The 20,094-nt window shown below is 38.9% G+C and overlaps 1 protein-coding gene across 1 annotated transcript; it reads left to right on the plus strand.

The window, feature by feature from the left end:
* Window positions 1-7,908: 7,908 nt before the first annotated feature.
* Window positions 7,909-18,458, plus strand: LCA5L (lebercilin LCA5 like). Its single transcript, XM_009950792.2, has 6 exons — window positions 7,909-8,355; window positions 9,878-10,015; window positions 11,945-12,038; window positions 15,599-15,708; window positions 16,026-16,158; window positions 17,851-18,458. The coding sequence occupies exons 1-6, from the start codon at window positions 7,909-7,911 to the stop codon at window positions 18,456-18,458; spliced, it is 1,530 nt and encodes a 509-aa protein (XP_009949094.2).
* Window positions 18,459-20,094: the final 1,636 nt, after the last annotated feature.

Consider the following 20,094-nt stretch of genomic DNA (forward strand, 5'->3'; position numbering starts at 1 on the left):
AGGGCTCACGGACTTCTCTGAAATATGTGTCAGTACTTCCTAACACTGAGGAGGGTGATTTGGCTGATTCTACGTATCCAGAATCTATTGTTGTATTTTCTCCTTTTTTTTGCATCACAAGTGAAAATTACCAGGGCATAAGGTGTAGGAGGAGGTCCAGAATACTTGGTAAAAAATATCCCATTCTTCTGTGTTATCCAGGACACTCTTTTGCCTTCTGGTTGTTGCCGTCTGCCGCAGAGATGGTCACAATTCAGTGGCTGCCTGCACGTATTTGCTGAAGGAGGTCTCTAAGCATGAAAGGTATTTTAAGAATGCTAAATGGTAACAGACTACTTTCAAATTTTAAGGGCCAAGCTTGTTTCTGCTGTGAGAACATGCCACTGGGCTCAGTAAAGCTGACCCTATGTCAGAGGTGAAACTGGCCTGGGTTTGAGAAAGTGCTTACACATATTTCAAATGTTAAGATTGAATATAGCAGTGCCCAGTCCTGAAAATACTTTAAATGGAATATAATACCTTCTTTCCAGGATTTATTAGGTAGGACTGAATGCACAACAGTAAAGATGCTCTTGAAAGTAAGTTTTTTGTCTATGCAAACCATTATGTGAAGCTGGAAATGCAGTATTCCATATAAGGAACAGGGATCCTGAAAAACCTCACTGAAAACTAAAAATAACAGAATGTATAGTTTGCACTGTTTACTGCTGCTCGCCATCTGTCATTTCTTTCTTCTTTTGAGAGGCAACAGGAGGTCCAGCAAAAAGAAAGCCTGTTAGAATTGGGTATTTTCAGAGTATGTTCCTATAAAACAACAAGAAAGAAACCCATAAATTATTGTTAGAAGTTATTAAACATGCTTGCTTCTCAGGAGATTGTGTATGTAAGTATAGCCTAGCAAATTCAATGGAAATGACTGGCCGTTTGGAACATACCATTTCCAAATCAATTTATTTGGTTGCTAGTGCTCTGCAGAAGTACAAACAAAAGATGCAGTGGTCATTGCCTTTGAAGCACACTGATAAGCCTTGCAAGTATAGGAATACTAATGATTAATACTCGAAAGGGTAAATATTTGCACCATCAAATGTCCATGGTCAGGGCTGGGGCAAAATTGCCAGTTAACACTCTCTCCTGTCCTACTTCACACCTGAAATGCCCACTGAACTACACGGGGAAATCCAGGACGTGGCCCAAAGCCTCTGCCCACCTCGGGCTTGGCAGGTGAGGGCTTCAGGGCACGATTCCCATCGTGTCCAGCCTTGAGGAGCTATATTGCTGCAGCTGCTTTCATTCATTCCTATGGGATTTTTCCCCTTTCTCAGCATAAAAACGTTTTGTGCCAATATCTGACCGTCAGTTTGGAGCCTGTCGGGTCTGGCCTGCGGGCTCTCAGGGTGCACACCACGCCAGGCCCTGCCACCCGACATGACACGACGGCCACCATGAGGCTCTGCAGCCTACAGCTCACGGCGCAGAGGGACCCGCTGCCTGCCCACAAATTCCCATTCAGTAAGTCCCCGGTGGGGCACAGAAATCAGAGGGCAGAAACACGCCGGCAGCCATCTCCGCAGGGTGCGGGGCGAGGGAGGGCGGCGAGGCCGCAGGGCCGGCTGCGACTACAGCTCCCAGGGTGCCCCGCGGCCGCCGCCTGTCCCCATGGCAACGGAGACGCGCCTGTCTGCCGCGGAGGCCGGTAAGGGCGGCGGGGGGAGATGCTCGGAAGGCCGGGAGGGGACGGGGCACGCCGGGTTGGGCCGTGCGGCCGGGGCAGGGCAGAGGTGGGGAGGGATGGAGGAGATTTCTCGAGAGGGCAGAGGGAAGGTGGGCTCCCCTGCCTGGGGGTGCCCAGTGGGGAGGGGCTGCTCTGGGAGCAGGGCGGTGTCAGGCTGGGTGGCAGGGCCTGGAGGCGGCCGTCAGGGCCTGGGGCTGGGTGCTGAGGCCCTTGGAGGATTCCAGAGGCAGGTCTGTGGGTCCTGGAAACGCCCTCGCCCTTCCCGCGTTGGGCAGGTGGGCCCTGACACCCGCCACGGTTCCCCTGGGGCTCAGGGCTCGGCTGTGAGGCCGAGGGACCGCTGCACCGCGCTGGGCTGGGAGGTCAGACCGTGTTCTCCCGCCAGGACGCCCCCCCCTCATTTACCTACTCTGTTTTTGCACACAGACTGCAACTGATTCTTCCCTGTGACAGTTTTGCAGTTTCTGGATGCTTGAAATGGCATTTTCATCTTTGACAGATAGATTTGGCCCTAATTATTTTTGCTCCTGCATCTCTTCCTTCAATATACATTCTCCTAGTGTTTGTCCATTTTAGTTCCTCTTCAGCTACTGCTTTTTTTTTCTTCTTCATTTCTATATTAGTATCTTTAATTTCATTTCTCTGTCTCTCATCCTTCACCTTTTATTTTTCTGTCTTTTCTTCTCCTTTTAAATTTTATTCTTTACATCTGCTCTTGAAGCTGGATAGTGAGGTTCAGCCCAGACTTCTCGTCAAAACAAAGTAGTAGTTTTAAGTTTAATCTAAACTAATTTGATTTAAAGATAATTTCGCCAGAAATTGTTGACAGTGCCAAATCAAATTTAAACAGGAATACAAATCTATGTACCAAGCTGGCCTTTGCCTAATCCTCATATGAGCTCTCATCTGTTAGGAGTTTTTGCACTGGCTCAAATTTAGTAGGACCTTGGGCATTCCTGCCTTCCACAAGGAAGAGTTGTTCACGTAAGGGAATAAAGAGTAATGAAACTGTTTTGATTCAGCCTAGAACATTTTGTGCAATCCTAAATTACACTTTTAATTTTCTTTGGGAATTATGTGATTCCCCTCTCCCCTTCAAGAAATGTAATTACATTTAAAATAAAATGCCACCACAAAGCACAAATGCCAACAAAGGAGTTAGAGTGTTCTAAAAATATCTTATTTTTTTAAGTGAAGGCTACTTCTTAAAATCCATCTGAATTAAAATATCATTTTACCCCCTCCTCCCCAAATTTATTTTACATAATTGCTATGTCCCTTTTAGTCCCCCTCCAAATATACAACTTATTCTACTACTGGGTAGAATTCTGCATCTATAAAACTATGGTCTGAGTAGTCTTCATGTGATATTAAGAAAATTAAATGGATTCAACCATATCCAAAGAAATATTTTTTACCAGAACCAGGGTTTAAATAATGCTGCCAGGAGTATGAAGCAATCTGTTCTTCTACTCTCCAGTAGCCTCAGCAGAGAAAAAAAATTGAGGTGTAACAGATATTCACAGAGAAAATTAGTCAGCATTCTATATTTTATGCTAAATGTCTTTTAAGAAGCCAAAAAAATTAGGAGAGTTTGTTTTGTCTGAAAATTGGACTATTGAGAAAACGCAATTCCAGAGGAAGCAGCAATATTATTTAGGACCTGATCAAACAAAATGAGATCATAATCTCATCAGAGAACCACATCTCTGACAATAACAGTACATTACAGGTGATCTTTTCCGAGCTATGTAGGTGCGTAGACGTGGAGATAAGTGTCTTGCAGCGTTTTCAAAAGCAAACAAATGCGTTAAGTACAGTTAGGCTGTGAAGAAATTGTTTTCATTAAAAAAACACTGAAATTTGTCCTACTGTTTCTTCTGAACCTGTGCAGAGACACTTTTATTACGTTGTGAGGTTTTATTTAGCAAGCTTTTCTGGTTTTACAATTCTGATTTGGAAAGAAATAAAATAAACTACATCCCAAAAGTTTAAGAAAAACTTTATTTCAGTCTCTAAGTCAGATAGTCTGTTGTGCAAATTTAGGCACTGCTAAGTCCTCTACCTGTAATGTTAATATGGCAGCTATGGGTTTTCTTTTTTTCTATTTTAATGCATAATTTAATTTTGTGATCTGTTTTGTGATCTAATTATTGAAAAATATGACTAAATGATATTTTTAGGACATGAATGGAAAGCTAAAAATACTATGAAAACACAGAAATGTCTAGTTTCTGGAGACTTGAACAGTTATTTTTTTTAATACTGTAAACCTCTTTGTAGGTATTGAGTATAAATACAATCACACATCTTTTATATTACATTAATCATGGAGAAAACATACATTACAGGAAACAAATGGTGGTACTTATTTACATTTAAATGGTAGCACCTTGTAAATCTTTAGAAAACACATGCCAGTATCAGTAAATTCTGAGATAAAAACTAGTATATTTCATTCTGGAAACTACCGTACCCACTCACTACAGAGCATGCAATTATTGTAATGGGTTAGAGAGTAATGACTGGGGTTTTTTAAAGGTGACTTAGTATTTCTTAGCATCATTTAGTATAGTTGAGCACTGCTTAGTATTGTTTACGTTAACTGTGAACAACTCAATAAGATTCTGAATCCTGATAGGTTATGGAGGTCAACTTTTAAGTCTTCTACCATAACACAGTGGTGAACTCAGATGATTGTTTCCTCCATATTTAGCGACAGAAGATAGTAAGTCAGAATGTGGCACAAAAAGCAGGGATACTAAAGAATCCCCAAAGCACAGAAGTATCAGAAGCAGCAGCTGTAGCAGAGGTAATGATTGTAGGTGACGCAGTAGAGAGTAGAGAAGTGAAAATTCTCATATGAACTATTCTGAGGGCTTTGTCAGTGACTTGCTCTGAAGCAGCAAGAAGCAGTAAATGTTTAGAAATATCAGGAACTGAAAAGAGCAAAACACAGGAAAAGGAAAAAAAAGAAAAAAGGACAGCTTATTTTCCTCCAATATGATAAAAAAGATACTTTTGTTTTCTGGTAGTAGCAAAATGAGACTCTTGAGAAATATAGCTGTTCCCTTTCTTTGGCATTTTTTTCAATAATTAGAAAGGCAGGGGAAACAGGTTTTCAGTAAAGAAAAATAAGAAATCACATTTCAAACACTAGGAAGGGGAGGGAAGAGAGAGAGAGATTCCCTATTGTGTTATCCCACAATACTCAGTGATCCAAGAGGCGGGATGATCACCTGAGATGTGGGAGCACCTCTGCAATCCTTATTCCTCAGTTTTAATCTGAGGCCTTGAAAATGGCTCTCCCACATAAACTGCAATTTGTGGTTTTGACCATGCATCACATGATGACTCTGAAAAAAACCTTTCCTGAGGAAAGTTACTCAAAAATTATATGTCTGCACAAAAGTGCCAGTTTTGACAAAAAAAAAAGTCATGATTTGGCCAGCTTAGTCACGGTGTATCATGTAAAATTGTTTGTGCTTCAAGAATGACCATGCAGCACAAATATATTCCCTTTATGTACATGTTAACAGTGAAGAATCTTTTCATGCCTGCATGTTTTCATATCTAGACCCATACTTTCTTAAATCTCACCATGCCATGTCAAAAAATGACTGTGAAACAAATGACCCTTTTCCTGCTGAGCTTCAAAATTTCTTCTAGATCTTCCAAATCTACAAGATACATATCAACTAAAAAAAAGAGAGAGGAACCACTGATTGTCTCTTCCATCATATGTTACACGCTGCTGTCAAGAAGTCATGAAACTAGCAGACCAAAAGAATAACCGCATTTTAAAAATCTATTTAGCAAAAGAATCATTATTGGCTACTAGCTGTATTGGATATTCGAAGTGGTTATTTTTACTTGCTTGTGGCTTCTTGAAATGATCAATTTCCCAGGAACACAATTATAAAATGTATTTTCACCCTGTATAGACATGTATAGATTTTACAGTATTTTGTCAGCTGTTGCAGGATGGTATTTTCCCATTTCTTTTACGTTCTCTAATTCCATTCTGGAAAAATAAAAGAGTAATGTAATGGTTGTGCTCATTTTGCAAATATTTGTGTGACAACACTTTTGTCGTACTGTAGTCTTCCTGCAGTGGAATCATAATTACAGACAATATGCACGTGTGACGCTTGCGTACCTCCCATTTGCTTTGTTTTTTACCTCCGGTGAGGTTTTTTTGCAGCACCTGTTAATTTTTCTCACCGTAGAAGGTCTTGAATGTGTCTGACCTCAACTGACTGCTACAATTTGTTTAAACTTTCATGATAGACATTCTTAATGCATTTAAAATGTATTTTAAAACATAACTGCCCTGCCCAAATCACAGTCTCTTCTCCTTTTGATTCCTCATCTCAGATTCTTTCTTTCCTTTCCTTTTGCTGTCACATTGAATTCAATAGCCTGTTCTCCCCGTGCGGCTCTGTGTGAGCGAGGTCCTACCAGCTTGCTGCAGCTTTCTCTCCTCTATCAGCAGGGCCATCAGAACAAAGACCACCCGGCTTGTGTCCTGAAACAGTGGAGTGGATCGGGTATTTCAGGAATAAGAGCAAAGGACAGACAGAGCTGTGTAACTGACCCCCTTCAAACTCCCCTTTAACTTGCTGCCTCGCGCTCCAGGCAGGTGCCTGTCAGGCCCAGGCCCGACTCCAGGCCCGGCTGCGGGGCTGAAGCTGTGGAGAACAGGAAGGCTGGCGGGGCTGCTGCCGGCAGGGAAGGAGAGACAAAGCAGTAGGTGCTGCTGCTGCAGGGAAGAGCCCTTTCCCCGCTAAAGCCACTGCCCCGTGAATCTCTGTCTTCCTAGATAGCACCCTTTATGCAGCTTTTCACTACTCTGGCTTAGGTCATGGAAGCAGCAAGGCCGTGGCGTGGTGGTGCCCTAGGCAGTGTCCTGCTTCACTTTTCCTACCACTGATTCAATGTTGCTTCCCATCTGCAGTGGGCTGTTCTGGTTGGGGCCTGTCCTGTGAAGAGGTTCTGTGCGGAACACCTATTGGATTGAACGGAAGTGCTTGAAAAGATCTGTCCTTTTCCTCTGGTGTTTTTTAGGTTAGGACCTCGCCTATTTTATCCGTAAAATATGATACGATCTATAAATTATTATAATAAACGTCTAGCAAAATGCTGCCTGAAGTGTCTTGAGAGCTACAGTGAAATTGAATATACGTCTGAAAAACTCAGATTTACAGTCTTGACTGTTTTCAAATTCTAATTACGTTTCAGGAAATGAAAAAGAGAGCAATTCACTCAGAATGCTGGCTGTAAAGAAAGGCAGATGTCAGTGATACACTTGGAATGCTAGCCTGTAATTTTTTTCAGTTGCTGTATAGAAACATTGTACACAACTGCGTAACTGTTCTGTACTAATAAACATGTAAAGTTTAAAAATGTAGTTCAATTCAAACTGGCTTGAAAATTCTAGAAAGCTGGTTAGAAATCCTAGGTGCAGAGAAATTTAGCCATGTGGTATTGTGATCACCTTGTTTTTTGAGTTCTTGCAGACCTGTAGATTACTATGTTGGGTTTTTTTCTGTCACGCCCCTATTCAAGGTGTAGGTCCTCCCTCTTGAGAATCTTTCTAGATGGGCTGAATTTGATTCATCAGGCCCCAGATCACACCTACATCAGTGAACTGCAGGATTTACAGAGAGAAAATTTATTTCCATTTATACTGGAGTAATGTGTTAACATAAACATACTTTACTAGGTTATTCCCAAAGTATTATTGCTGTTTGCCTCAGAAGACACCACTTGTGTAGTTACCCTTATTAATGGGAAGTGAGCATGATGGGTTTTTTGACTGAAAATGGCTTCAGAGAATGAAAGAAAGGAGGGAACCTTGACCTTCTGTAGACCTAATTAGCTGTGGCCCAGTGCAGCCACACAAATGCACACACAGAGATATAAAATCTTTAATGGATTTATCTGTGAAATACCTGAACATTGGAGGCTTAGTATGGATCTTAGGCATTTTGTCAAATATACCACAGTTAAATAGCTTGGATGAGCAGTAAAGACATGCAGTGGTTTTGCTGTCTCAAATAATTGCTACATATCAATGCCAGTTTACTTTGGTCTTAATGCAGGGGGAAAAAAAATTGCCAGATGAGAAGATACCACATCAGAATTCTTCATTTTTAAGCCTGCAGAGTAGTATGATTTCCCAGAAAAAAAATGCAGTGGCTCAGCAAATATCATCAGCAAAACTTCACAAAATTAAAGAGCTGAAGAATGAAATATTTGATTTACAGCAGAAATTAGAAGCAGCAAGCTTAGAAAACCATGTTTTGAAACAGCTTCAGTGTCAACACTCGAAAGCAATAAGTAGATATGAAAATCCAAAACGTAACTTGCCAGATCTTTTAGCAAGTCATTGTAATGAGGTGAGAACTTTAAGGAAACTGGTGAGGATGTCTCAGAAGGATGAGAGAAATACATCCAGGAAGCTCAGAGAAGTTGAAGCAGAGCTACTAAAAGCTAAAGATGCTTTGCAGACCTTGCACATGCTTTCAGAAGACAAAGCGCTTGCAAAGAAAGAGGAACTTGATCACAGATTATCAGCTCTTACAGAAAAAATGGCAGTGAATGATAAGAGAATACAGGTAATGTGTGCACATCATTGTATTTGTGGAACAGTAATAGGAGAGGTTTCTGTGCAAGAACAGTGGAAAGGTTTTATCTGTGTCTTGTCACATTAATGATTCTGATGCAATCCTGTAACATCGAACACTCTTTTTAATCCAGTGCTGTCCTGAGTGTAAGGTGCTAAATATGGCAGTAGTACACCCTTCCAGTATTTTAAAATCTGACAGAAATGTATGAGTAGATTAGGTTTGGCAATAAAGATCTTTTAGGAATTAAGTCGTATGCCTTAACCCTTATGTTAGGTCAGAAGCGCAGCATATGGCTGGAGAGCCATCTTCAGCAGAGTGTCTGCTCTGCTCCCTGCCAGCAGCACAGGGTACCCAGGCTTGCTTGGGCCGTCTAGCCACTGTAACATGGACCCTAATTTACCTTGGCAAAGCACAGGATTAGCCACACATGGAGACCGCCAGGCTCCTGCTGGTCTACTTCCTTGAACAACCAAATCTGGCTTATCTGGAACTAGCACTGTTATTTTTACGTGGTGCCGGTGGGCAGCACGGACATACCTACACCTCCCATTCACTAATTACTGCCGCTCACTGTGGTTGGCCGTAGGGCGGCTGCTGAATTAAGCAGTAGTCAGGTGTCCCAGATTTTAGGGTTGGTTCTGCTGTTGGTTTATTGTGCAACTTAGTAAAAGCCTGTTGGGAGTTTAAGAGGAGATAATTCAGCTCCTCTTAATATCTCATGCTTCTTCGCTCTTATTGAACCTTTCACAAAAAGACAGGAATATGGTTTTTAATACAAAACAACTGGAAGACTGAAATTTCCATTGTCCTCCAGGAATTAATTTCTATTTTCTATGGGGTATATTATGCTACAATTAAATAGAGAGCCAGGTAATCACAGAGGCGTTTCATCACCTGAACAGCTAGGTCTGAAGTACATTTGTTACATGAAAGAAAATGAAAATATAAACAGCTGAATTCAGACACTCTTTTGAAAACTTTCTATTTACAGAAGTCCTAGTGAGAAGCTATAAAAAGCATGCGGGGTTGGGTGTCCACCTTACAGCTTTAGTAACTATAATTTCAGTGCATGGCACTGAGTTCTGATGATAAAGTACTTATTAAAGTGCTCAGTAAATTACCTAGTTTTCATTTATGCTAAGCCTCCTTATGCTGCCGCAGTTAATAGGTCTCAGTGTGAACAGAAATGTTGTCTTAACATTTCTCAAAGATGATTGTATTCATTAATCCATCAGCAAGGTAATGTACAGCCTTATTTTTTATGTTTGAATGCCAAATATACTTTTTTTAAAACAGTAAAATTAGGTTTTAAACCAGTTATTGCTGATTTTTAAAGTAATTTTTCAGATACTTCATCATAATTTCATGCATTGTTTACAATAGAATATAATCATTAGAAGCTTTCTTTTCATTATATTAGCATGCTTATTTTTTAAATCTGTCAAGAACTGAAATTTTTCAACAGTCATACTGAGTACATCCATATGGTAAAATAAATAATTTTTTTTAGAGCCTAGAAAAGCAGCTGAAGTTGAACAATAGCACCTTTAGTCGCCAGCTGGCAAATGAGAACAAAAAAGCTGTGGAAGCTGGGATAATTAAAAAGACCTTGCAAATGGAAATTAACTGTCTTCACCAAAAAATCAAGGTAATCAATATTTTAAATGGTTTTCTGTTCCTACAAGAAAATTCAAGTATTTAATGTTACCTATTCCTTTTGCCTCTTTTATTTTATTTAGTAATGGAATTTTTGTTTCCTAGTTGAGTCTATAGTCAACCAAGAGAAGTCAAAATATCAAATGATTAAATTATTGTAGGATCTATTTGTCAAAAATTCAAAGTAGTTCAATAATTAATCAAAACAGGGATTGATGCATCACAATTTGAACAAATAATCCACACCAACTTGTTAACACTTTGATAGATCTAGGTCAATATATTCATCTACAAACTTTAAATGAGCTCCCTTACAGAAACACTTTCAAATCAAAATGAGCCAAATATTACAATCTGCAAAGCTAGAGTTTAACAAAAAGACTGTCGTAGATGTTTCAATAGTTTGTTTAAATTCCAGCTTGGTTTTTAGAGAAATATTTTGGGGAAAAATATGTCCAGTTCAACACTTACTGTAATGCTTGTAAACCAAATATATAGGAAAACCTAAAAGTGACACTAAATAGAAATAGAAAAAAAAAACTGCCATAAATGCTCTGTCATATGAGTTGTAAACAAGAAACACAGTACATATTCCAGAAAACATGAAAACCCTTACGGCTTTTTAACAATTTAAACTGTGTTTTCTATTTCTAGGTAAAGTGACCTGATCCATCTGTTGATCCCTGCTAGGGAGCTTTCTCTTTCTAAATGGAATAAAATGTCTGTGAAAGGTCTTGTTATGGGGAGTTTTCCCAGACATTGTGAAGGGCAGAACAGGCAACTCCCAAGGATTCATGGAGATTTGCGTTTCTGTACAGTGGCAGTGTTGGTCCCTCTTACCTATGTATCAGGTGCAGAAACCTCCCTTCTGATACTTGGCAGCAGCCAGGCTGCCCAGCTGCAGAAGCCCAGAGAGCGGCTGGGAAAGGAAAAAAGAAGAGGGCGCTCAGTGGGCCCTGTATCAAAGTCCCCCAGACGGCGCTTGCAGTGCAATTTTCCTGCCAGAGTCTGATCTCCTGTCTGTACGGATCTGGGAGACGGGAATCATTATAGTCCCAGGAACACCAACGTAAAACTGTTCCAAAATGCAAATAATTCTAAAATACAGTTCTCACCTTAACACTTCTCTAAAATATTTCTATTTCATGTGGTTTCCACATGGTTTTCTATGTGCGTCCAGTTCTTTTACTGTCATATTTAGATTTACAAAACCTTCTACTGTTTTACCGCAAAGAAGACCAGACATGTTTATTAACCTTACTTCTGTGCCAGAACAGAGTTTATTCTTACACATTCACAGTTTTGGGCACCTGGCAAATTCAGACCATTCAAGGTATTCAGACACGCTTTCAGGACAACCTGTGTAGCCCAAGTGAATGCAGCTCTTATTTTTCACACTAAAAACTGACATGGTGAGAGTGTTACTGAAATCTCTCTTCTGTGTTTGAGATAGATTTCAGGAAGGAAAGAGGACTCTTGCTAAATAAATTTTAAAAAGTGTGCCTCTGAAGTTTATGTCATGTCCCAAGCAATAGGTTGTAAAACAGAACTGAGCACATTACAACCAAGGGCACTGAGTTAATAAATTTAAAAGAAGACAGTAAAGCCAAAAATTATTTAGTCTGAAAAAATTACTCTGAGCAACAAGAGAAAAAATCATTAGAGAAGACTTAATCAAGACACTGTGTTATGAAAAAGATCACGTAGGCGTACAGATGTGCTCTTAGCCTTAAAAAGGGAGAATTTTGATTTGGCTCATGAAAGAAAATGACAGATTCCTATTTATGTAAATCACAAAGTCACCACATGGCCAGGCACAAAGCAAAGTCACTGACAGTTTTCTCCCAGCATGGGAAAATTAAGTGGGTAAAAAGTAATTCTTAATGCATATTAGAGTTTAATAGTGTTTATTTCTTCCTAGGAAAAGGATCGTCAACTTTATGTAAAAAATATCTATGCAAATCGGATGCCTAAAATCCTAAAAGACAAAAGTGATTCAGTACTTCATGAAAAAAGTATGTATATATTCATCTTCATTTTCTGTTTAGTTTGTGAAACTTACATTGGTTTATAACTGGAATGTATATTCTAAAATCAAAGCCAATATAGTACTTTTATATGGGCTAAAAATATTCTGTCACATGTAATTTAAAGAGAAGTGCTTCGTTTTTTGCTCACTTATTTCATGGACACAAGTACATGACCCATTTTTAATATTTAACCCAATTTTCATCATGAATAGCGTTTAGCATACATAGTTTTAGTATAGTAACAGTGACACTGAAGTAGTGCTGCTATTTTAAGAGTCTATGCGCCTCAAGATCCACTTGCTTATTTGTTTTTCAGCAAGGTGAAGCTATCAGTCCACAAAGCTTTTGCAGAGTAATTTTTGTCCAGGCTGTTCTCTTTGACTTGGCCTGGAGAAGTGGCCATCCTAGACCTAGAATTCCCACAACATGGCTCACCAACTCAAAGCACCTCACAAACAACCCTCCTGTAGCAAGTTTCTAGCTTTAATACAGACTTTCAAAGTGATTTTATACGGGCAAAAACCAATGAATTGAACTGGGTCTTTAAAAGCTGATTTCTCATCTTTAAAATCCTTAGACCCCGTAACTTAAAATTAGCGGCAATACTTCAATGTCCATCATTGCAGCTCTTTGCATTTTGTTGGGATGGAAGGAAAGGAGGAGTTTTCAGATACAAGGTTTAGGAAGTTTAAAGGCCAGTCTGATGATCATACTGTCAGCTTATCTGAGAGAAGAGAATGTTTATCCATAGTAGTCCTTTGGTTTTTAGTGTAAGTAAATCTAAATGAGCAACCAATGATCGTAATAACCCAGTTATTGTGTATTCTCTCAAGTCTATCCACAGAATTGATGTTATTTAGAGTAATATAGTAGAGTGACACAAAAGAACAATAGAATGTTAATTCTATCAAGGAAGAAAGAGCTCTTTACTAATGAGTGTTTCTTTCACATGGATGCTCACACAGGTATTGGAGAGAAATATCTGTTGTATGCAGTCTCATCTAGCGAGCTTTCCAAGAGCAGCTACCTTGTGTGGGATTCAACTGCCTAATTATAGGCATCCAGTGCCATTGGAGATGTCCTAGCACATTCTGCCTGGCCCTGTAGCTGTTGTTTGAGGAGACGGGTGTCCCACCGGTCCTGTGTAATATCAGCCAGCCTTATGTGGATACCTTGAATACTCGAGGGCATCTCAAATAGCATGAGGCGCCAGTGTTCAGACAAGTGGATCCCACCCCTTGGTCTGAGGGAGCAACAGCTAAAAAACAATTACAAATCATACAAGCTAAGAACGGTTGTGTTGCTCATGTCCTCACTATGTTCATCAGGGACAAAAATGTTGAAGGGGAGAGTTTTCCTGAAGCACTTATAAGTTTCTAATTGTCATATGCTTTAGATGTAGTAGCTAGAATTTACTAATAAATGTGTTTTATACAGAAACTAATAAACAGATTTCATGTACTTTCCCCACATTGAATGTAGTATTTTGCCTCCTACTCAGGATCATGTATGTCCTGTCAATACCCTAAAGAAAAGCTTTTTGCACAACAAACTTACACTCTTAATTTTGGATAATGATCTGAAAATTGACTTTTCTGGGTTAAGCACCTCTTTAAAATACTAGTCAGATATTCCTGCTCCTGAACTGAAGGAAGAATTAGAACTTTCTTCATATGGGTACAAATAAGCACTTAAAATTTACATAGTAGTAAACATATCTGTTGGAAATAATGCACATGCCCACTGAATTGTTCAAATTATGGTATCAGTACAAAGTCTTACTGGAGTCAGTTGCTTATTTCTTTCCTCTTTGTTGCCTTTGCAAGTCCATTACTCTGCCTTAACTGCAAGTGAACTATAGGAAAAGGTCGGTAATTCAAGCTGTAAAATTAAAAAACACAAATTCCTTCTTCTCATTCCAAGTCAGGCACGTTTTTTTGTGAAGCTCTGAATTCCAGTTTTAGTTATGTCACATAACCACTTGTGTTGTTTGAGGTTTTTTTATTTTACTTGCATATGCACTTACACAGTATTGTTATTTAAATTACAGTACTTAAACCACTGTTTACTATTTCAGTTGTTCTTTTCTTTAAGCAAGACAAGGGACCTTAGTTGGGGAGAGACCTGGTACTTTGTAATGAAAAGGTTCCAAGCAAAGTTGTCTGATTTTTGGTATTTTTGCCCAATAAAGTTTTCATTCTCTGTCAGTTAATGGAAACAGATAATTTAGAAATCTAGAACTGGAATTACTGGCAATTGTTTTTCCTTTTCACTATTGATTTGGATTTTCCCATAGCAGACTTAGAAAGAGCTGCTTCTTCAAGTAGTTATTTTCTATTCTGCGCCTGCAAAAATTTTTACCCAGTAGGAAAGAGAAAAAAAAAAAAAGTGGGGCTGCATTTTTTAACACTCCTGATAAATGGCTGAAGGTAGACTTGCCTAGGTTATCAGAAAGCTCTGTGTACATAAATAAAATTGACTTACTGAATGAAGTCATTAATTTCATAAGATCTTCATGAGAGCAAAGTTTGCTCTGTTGTGGGAAGGTCACACCAGCTCATCTAGAGGTACAGCTCCCCCTAGTTCTGACTCTGGGGAACACTTCACTGAACCCTGCTGAAAAAGCTGCTGGTTGCCTTGCAAAAGGGAAAAATAATTCCCTCCGCATCATCAGACCCATTCCTTCAATGGTAATCCTCAAATTGGTTACCAACATCCTTTTTACCACCGAACTGTAAACATTTTAAAATCACCACTTTTATGGAGAGTCCTCCTCTGATTTCAGAGATCAATACTGGGAATAAGGTCGAAAGTTGACGTAGGCAAGATCACATTTTTGCTGCTGTGTTAGCAACTTTCTCAGGTACTGTACTCATGTCAAAATCATCCTAAAAATACAATAAAAGAACAATATACTCCCCTTCCCCATCTCATCTCCCAGCTATTTAAATGTCTCATTCAATCACTCCCTTGGAATCTCTTTTCGAAGACCACAGATACTTCAAACAGTGTTAAGCATTTCCTCCTTAGAGTTTGGTTCCATAAAGCCTTACGTAAGTGCTTAACTTTGAGAAAGTTGAGTAACCAAGTCAGGAGGCATAAAAGCAGCATGTTTATTACACTCTGTGAGATCCAAATTTAGGAACCTGAACGCTGAGGCCTCATACCAGACCTCTTAAATTTACATTGGAATGTTACTGCACAAATTAAGCCCACATGGGCTCTAGGGTATAGACACATTTGTCTGACTTTGCATATTCTATCTGAACAGGACTTTGCAGACCTAAAACTTAGAGTATATTTACGATGTATGGATGAAACTGCTCAAAAGTCCAGGTAGACATGTTTGTGTTCCAGTTTCAGCATTTATAGATCAGGAAGAACAAAGAATTTCTTTATTAAAGGGCACTAAGACATGCAGCAAAAAAATGTTTAAATCCTAGGCCACATACCAGTATTATCAGTCATCAAAGATATCTTTTGTTTATACCAACAGTGTAACTCCAGAAACTACTGTATTACTAACAATTGTCCTTTTTCAATAGGTCTTAGTATAAACAGATCAGTACAAGTAGATAAACAGAGTTTTAGATCATGGCTGCTGTCACAGTACCAAACTCAGGAAACAGAAAAAAGTCCAGTTCAGCTAACAAAGGTATGAAAGATCGGGATCCAATCCCCTGTTTAAGCTCTCAGCTAAGCTGTATGTTATTCTGTAAGTGTCAATAATATGCTTAAATAGCCTGACCAATCCTCTTAACTTTCTAGGATGTGAATTTTGTGTGAATGTAATTATATTACAGAAAATATATAGGACAAACATTGTGATACAAAATAAGAATATAAAAGTAATAGAAATTACTAAAGTACTAGAAATTACTAATCTTTTTAGAAGTATTGCGCTGACTGTACTTTCAAAAGTCACTGAACAAGTATTCCCTCATTATTTGTACCTTTAATTGCCAATTATAGGAAGAAAAGTCTTCAGAAGATAAGAATCCAAAAGCTAAAGCAAATGAAACATGCACAGGTATCCAATGTAGAACAGAAAAGCCATCAACCAAGAAAATACCAAAGCCTGAATATTTTAATAGAGCACATGGAGGTATATTTTAACATTTTAACATTTGATCTTTTCAAAAGTTGAATGAACCAGTGTTATTGGTAATGTACATGGGTCTGACAGCCGTTTGCTGGCACCTGACAGACAGGAGCTAGTTCAACAAAATAGTGTAGTAAGAATCACTGAAATCCAGTGGCTGGCGGTGCCGCACTGAGAGCAGAGCAGCCCCGCGGTGTAAGGCATCTTCATACTGCTGTACTTCTAAAAGCAGTTCCTGATCACGTTGGTAAAAAGTCAGTGTTTTATCTGTAAAAGCATACTCTAGTTAATGGTTTGTTAATTCCACACTAACCAAATGCTGATCTCAAATTGTTGGTTGGGAATCTTCATCATGGCTGATGTCAACATGTATTTCTGGCTCGGGATCTATTGCTGAGAAAGGAAAAGGACTTCTTCAAGGGCTGGGAGTGTCTCCTCATTACAATGATCACTGTAAACAGATTTTATGTAAATCTTAGCCACTGGCTGTGTTCTCATATAAAAGTTACAAGCAAGGGACTAATCTACAAGCCCCTTTATTTTTAAGAAATTCTGTAGAACAGAAGAAAGAAGGAGCCAGTGCATCTATTCCTTTATCTGAGTTTTTCTTTCCAAAAATATTCATGTTATTATCATCACGGTAAGGCTTGTAGAAAGAACCAAGATCTGCATGCCATCATGCTAAATACTTCACAAATGGTAGGAGACATTAAATGACCTAAAGGTCACACATTTACAGATGTGAAACAGGTTGTTGAGGTCACTCACTAGATCAGTAACAGAGCTAGCAGTAACCTGGAATGCATCAACTCCCTGTTTTGTGCTCTGCCTTTTCAGCCTTTTCAGCCTTCCAGACCCCACCAGATAGCCTAAGTCACCATTTGTCTTTGACATTCCCTTTTAAAATTGACACAAAACACAGGTCTTCTGACTGTGAGTCTGTCTCCTCACTGTTTGCCAGACTCTCTTCCAGCTTTCTCCCACTGTCTAAGATATTAGACTTACTTATTGAAGTCTTCTTTAGCTATTTTAGTTATTGCAACTTCACACTTCTCCTTTGAGCTCGGACTCTATCTCATTTTGAAGGTACTCTTTGAGTTTCTCCAAAGCACAGAACCTATTACAATGTGTCCCCTGCAGCAGAGAAAGGTATCTACTTGTAGGCATTCAGTATACACATACCTTTTTCTACTAACAAGTGGAGCCAACTCACTTGGACGTTAGAGAGTTGCAGTATGTTCTGCTCCATGCAACAAGCAACTGTGTCGTCAATTAAGGGAAAAAAAAAATCATAAAAATATTTAAGTTTCATTTAAAAGCAAGAAAATTACAATTAGAGTTCAGATCTCATGTGGTTTCTCTGGCCCTATATTTAGCCATTACTGATTACATTTGCATGCTAATTCATTTAATAAAATTAAATGAAATTAAATGAAATTTAATGAAATTAAATGAAAAAGGTAAAAACATTTACCTGGATTCAATGGCACAATGATCTTGTTTAAATCTTGCCCTACCCTGTTATATTTCTTAGTAAATAGCATTGTCGTAACCCTCAAGACTGAAATACCATCAATAAAAACAACTTAAGCAATGAAATAAGGAAGTGAAACTTGCTCTCATTAATGCTTCATGACTCTTTATGATCCTAGGCAATTTGAGAACATTCCTAAACCCCACAATATTTCATTTTAGAGTATTCAAGGGAGGACAGAGTACTGACAGAAGAATATACTTGTTTGGAATCTATGGAAGAAGAAAACCAGACAGATTTGCTTAAACAGAAGCTGAAAAAACTGATGAAAACTGAACAAACTCCTCTGAGTGGCAGTGTAAAAGAGAACAATCGAGAGGAAGATGCTGTGGAAGAATATGAAAAAGAAGAAGGGAAAAAGCCAGATGAACAGCTAAATAACAGTGAGAAGGCAGGGAGTAAATGTGTAACTCCAGGTCCAAGAAACAAAACATCCATTAGGCTGAAAAAGAAATACATATTCTCAGAAGCCACTGAGAATTTGCATCGTGGCCTTCTTACATCAGGCACAGCATCAAAAAAAGGCAGTCTTTGCAACCACAGACATGCAGGTCAGGGCTGCAGTGGAACAGCTGAATCAAAAGTGCAAAATTCCTTTGGGCGATATGAACCATCTTTCGGTAAAGTTACCAAAACAAGGCAGAAGGACAGTTCCGCTGAAGCGGAAGGCTGCGCTCATATGACATTTGCTGAAAGGAAAAAGTCTTATGAAAGAACTCTTTTGGACCAGGCTGTGTTTGAAGAGACAACCATTCAAGTTCTGACATGAGAGGAATGAAGAAAGTGAAAGGACGCAGGATTACACAAGCCAAATTTCAAACCACCACTACCAGTTCATAATGTAAGGCATCTAACACTAATGAAATCATTACGAACAACCTCATGAGAATACACGAATTCTTTTATTCGACATTTAGTTAAGTACATCAACTTATCTTTACTCTAGAAGTGTGAATCATTTAAAACTGTTTTAAAAAAACTAATGTTTTTACCTTCATTAAATGCATACTAAATCTTACAAGTGCTGAGAATGTCTTTCAATGATTTTCCAAAACGAGTCAAATCAGTTGTCACAGAAGGACATTCTTCTGTTCTTGTTCCGTGTGCGTGCATGTGTGTGCATGTGCATCTTACTAAGAGTGCCTTAACAATTACAACATTTTTACCTGTTATCAGGTGTCCAAGTTAGTCCTTGTTTTGTAATTTCCAGGGGTTTTGCATTCTCTCTGCATTTTGAATTTTGAAGCTGATTATTCGTGAGCTAGCTGAAGGGAGCAATCTGCTTTCCTAAGGTTCATTACTGGGTTAATACCAACAATGCGATAAAAGAAAATAATTTTTTATCTTCTTCACTCCTGAAACAGCTTCCAGAATTCACACATAATAAAAATAATTTGCTATTACATTGTTTTCACTAGCATTATAAATCTCTAAAGCTTCATTCTTTTCCACTGTTAGAATTTATCAAAGCCGTTTGCCTGGTAACTTCCACAGCTGACATCCAAAGATGAATGTGCAAGAGTAAACCATTGTTTTGGAGAAGTCAGGCATATCCAGTTCTCAAAAAGCCTTTAAAAATCCTGTGTTTAAGGTTATGTAAGCAAGGGTAGGAGGATTATGTTTTGTTCCTCATAGTAATTCATGAAACGTTTGATAAAATTATATGAAGTTAGGGAAAATTATGTGTATTCTATCAATTTTAAAAGGCGGTGACACTTAAAAAAAAAAAAAAACAAACCACGCCAAAACTTCAAAAACTTACACTGCAGAAGCTTTTAAAGATGATTAAGACATTTAGATCTGAACCTCCTTGCAGCACATTTCTTTTCAAAAATGTGAAGGTTTTCCTCGAAGTAGCGCTTAAGCCATACAGTGGCCAGGTTTCAAAGCATGACTTTGCGCAGTCAGGAAAGTAGGTGTTTCTCCTCTATGAACTATTAATACTTCTACAGCGCCGTTACTGCTGTCCCCAAGCTGAGCGCAAACAAGCACACATAACCCAGCACTCCCGTTTGTACTGACCAGGCGACCAAAAGCCTTCCCGCCCTGGCTCACCCAGATGTTTGACTAGAGCCGCCGACAAACTGCGTCTTTGACGACCCCACGCTAAGTGTGGATAAACAGCAAATGCCCTTGTGAAGATTTTCAGTGGTGCTGCTTTTCTTGACCTCACTGTGTTAAACTCCGTAACAAGCCAAGTAGAAATATCATTCGCCACATCTTTAGATTCAGAAATATGTCACTGTCAGTTACATAATCTGCCCTGAATATTTTAAAAGAAAAAAAACCCCACAAAAACTAGTCCTGTTGATTCCAACAGTATCTCCTTATGCAAGAACACGAGGAGGGTATTGTTGGTTTGGGTTTGGTTTTAGGGTTTTTTTGTTGTTGCTTTTTGGTTTGGT

Source organism: Leptosomus discolor, chromosome 1, assembly GCF_034619465.1.
Source record: "Leptosomus discolor isolate bLepDis1 chromosome 1, bLepDis1.hap2, whole genome shotgun sequence".
NCBI lineage: Eukaryota > Metazoa > Chordata > Aves > Leptosomiformes > Leptosomidae > Leptosomus > Leptosomus discolor.

Bases quoted from the DNA above. Each gene is read 5' to 3' on its own strand.
- LCA5L (XM_009950792.2), top strand. From the start codon at position 7,909: ATGATTTCCCAGAAAAAAAATGCAGTGGCTCAGCAAATATCATCAGCA. The intron at 15,709-16,025 runs GTATGAAAGATC...TGCCAATTATAG, and splicing joins GTCCAGTTCAGCTAACAAAG to GAAGAAAAGTCTTCAGAAGA. The intron at 16,159-17,850 runs GTATATTTTAAC...ATTTCATTTTAG, and splicing joins TTTTAATAGAGCACATGGAG to AGTATTCAAGGGAGGACAGA.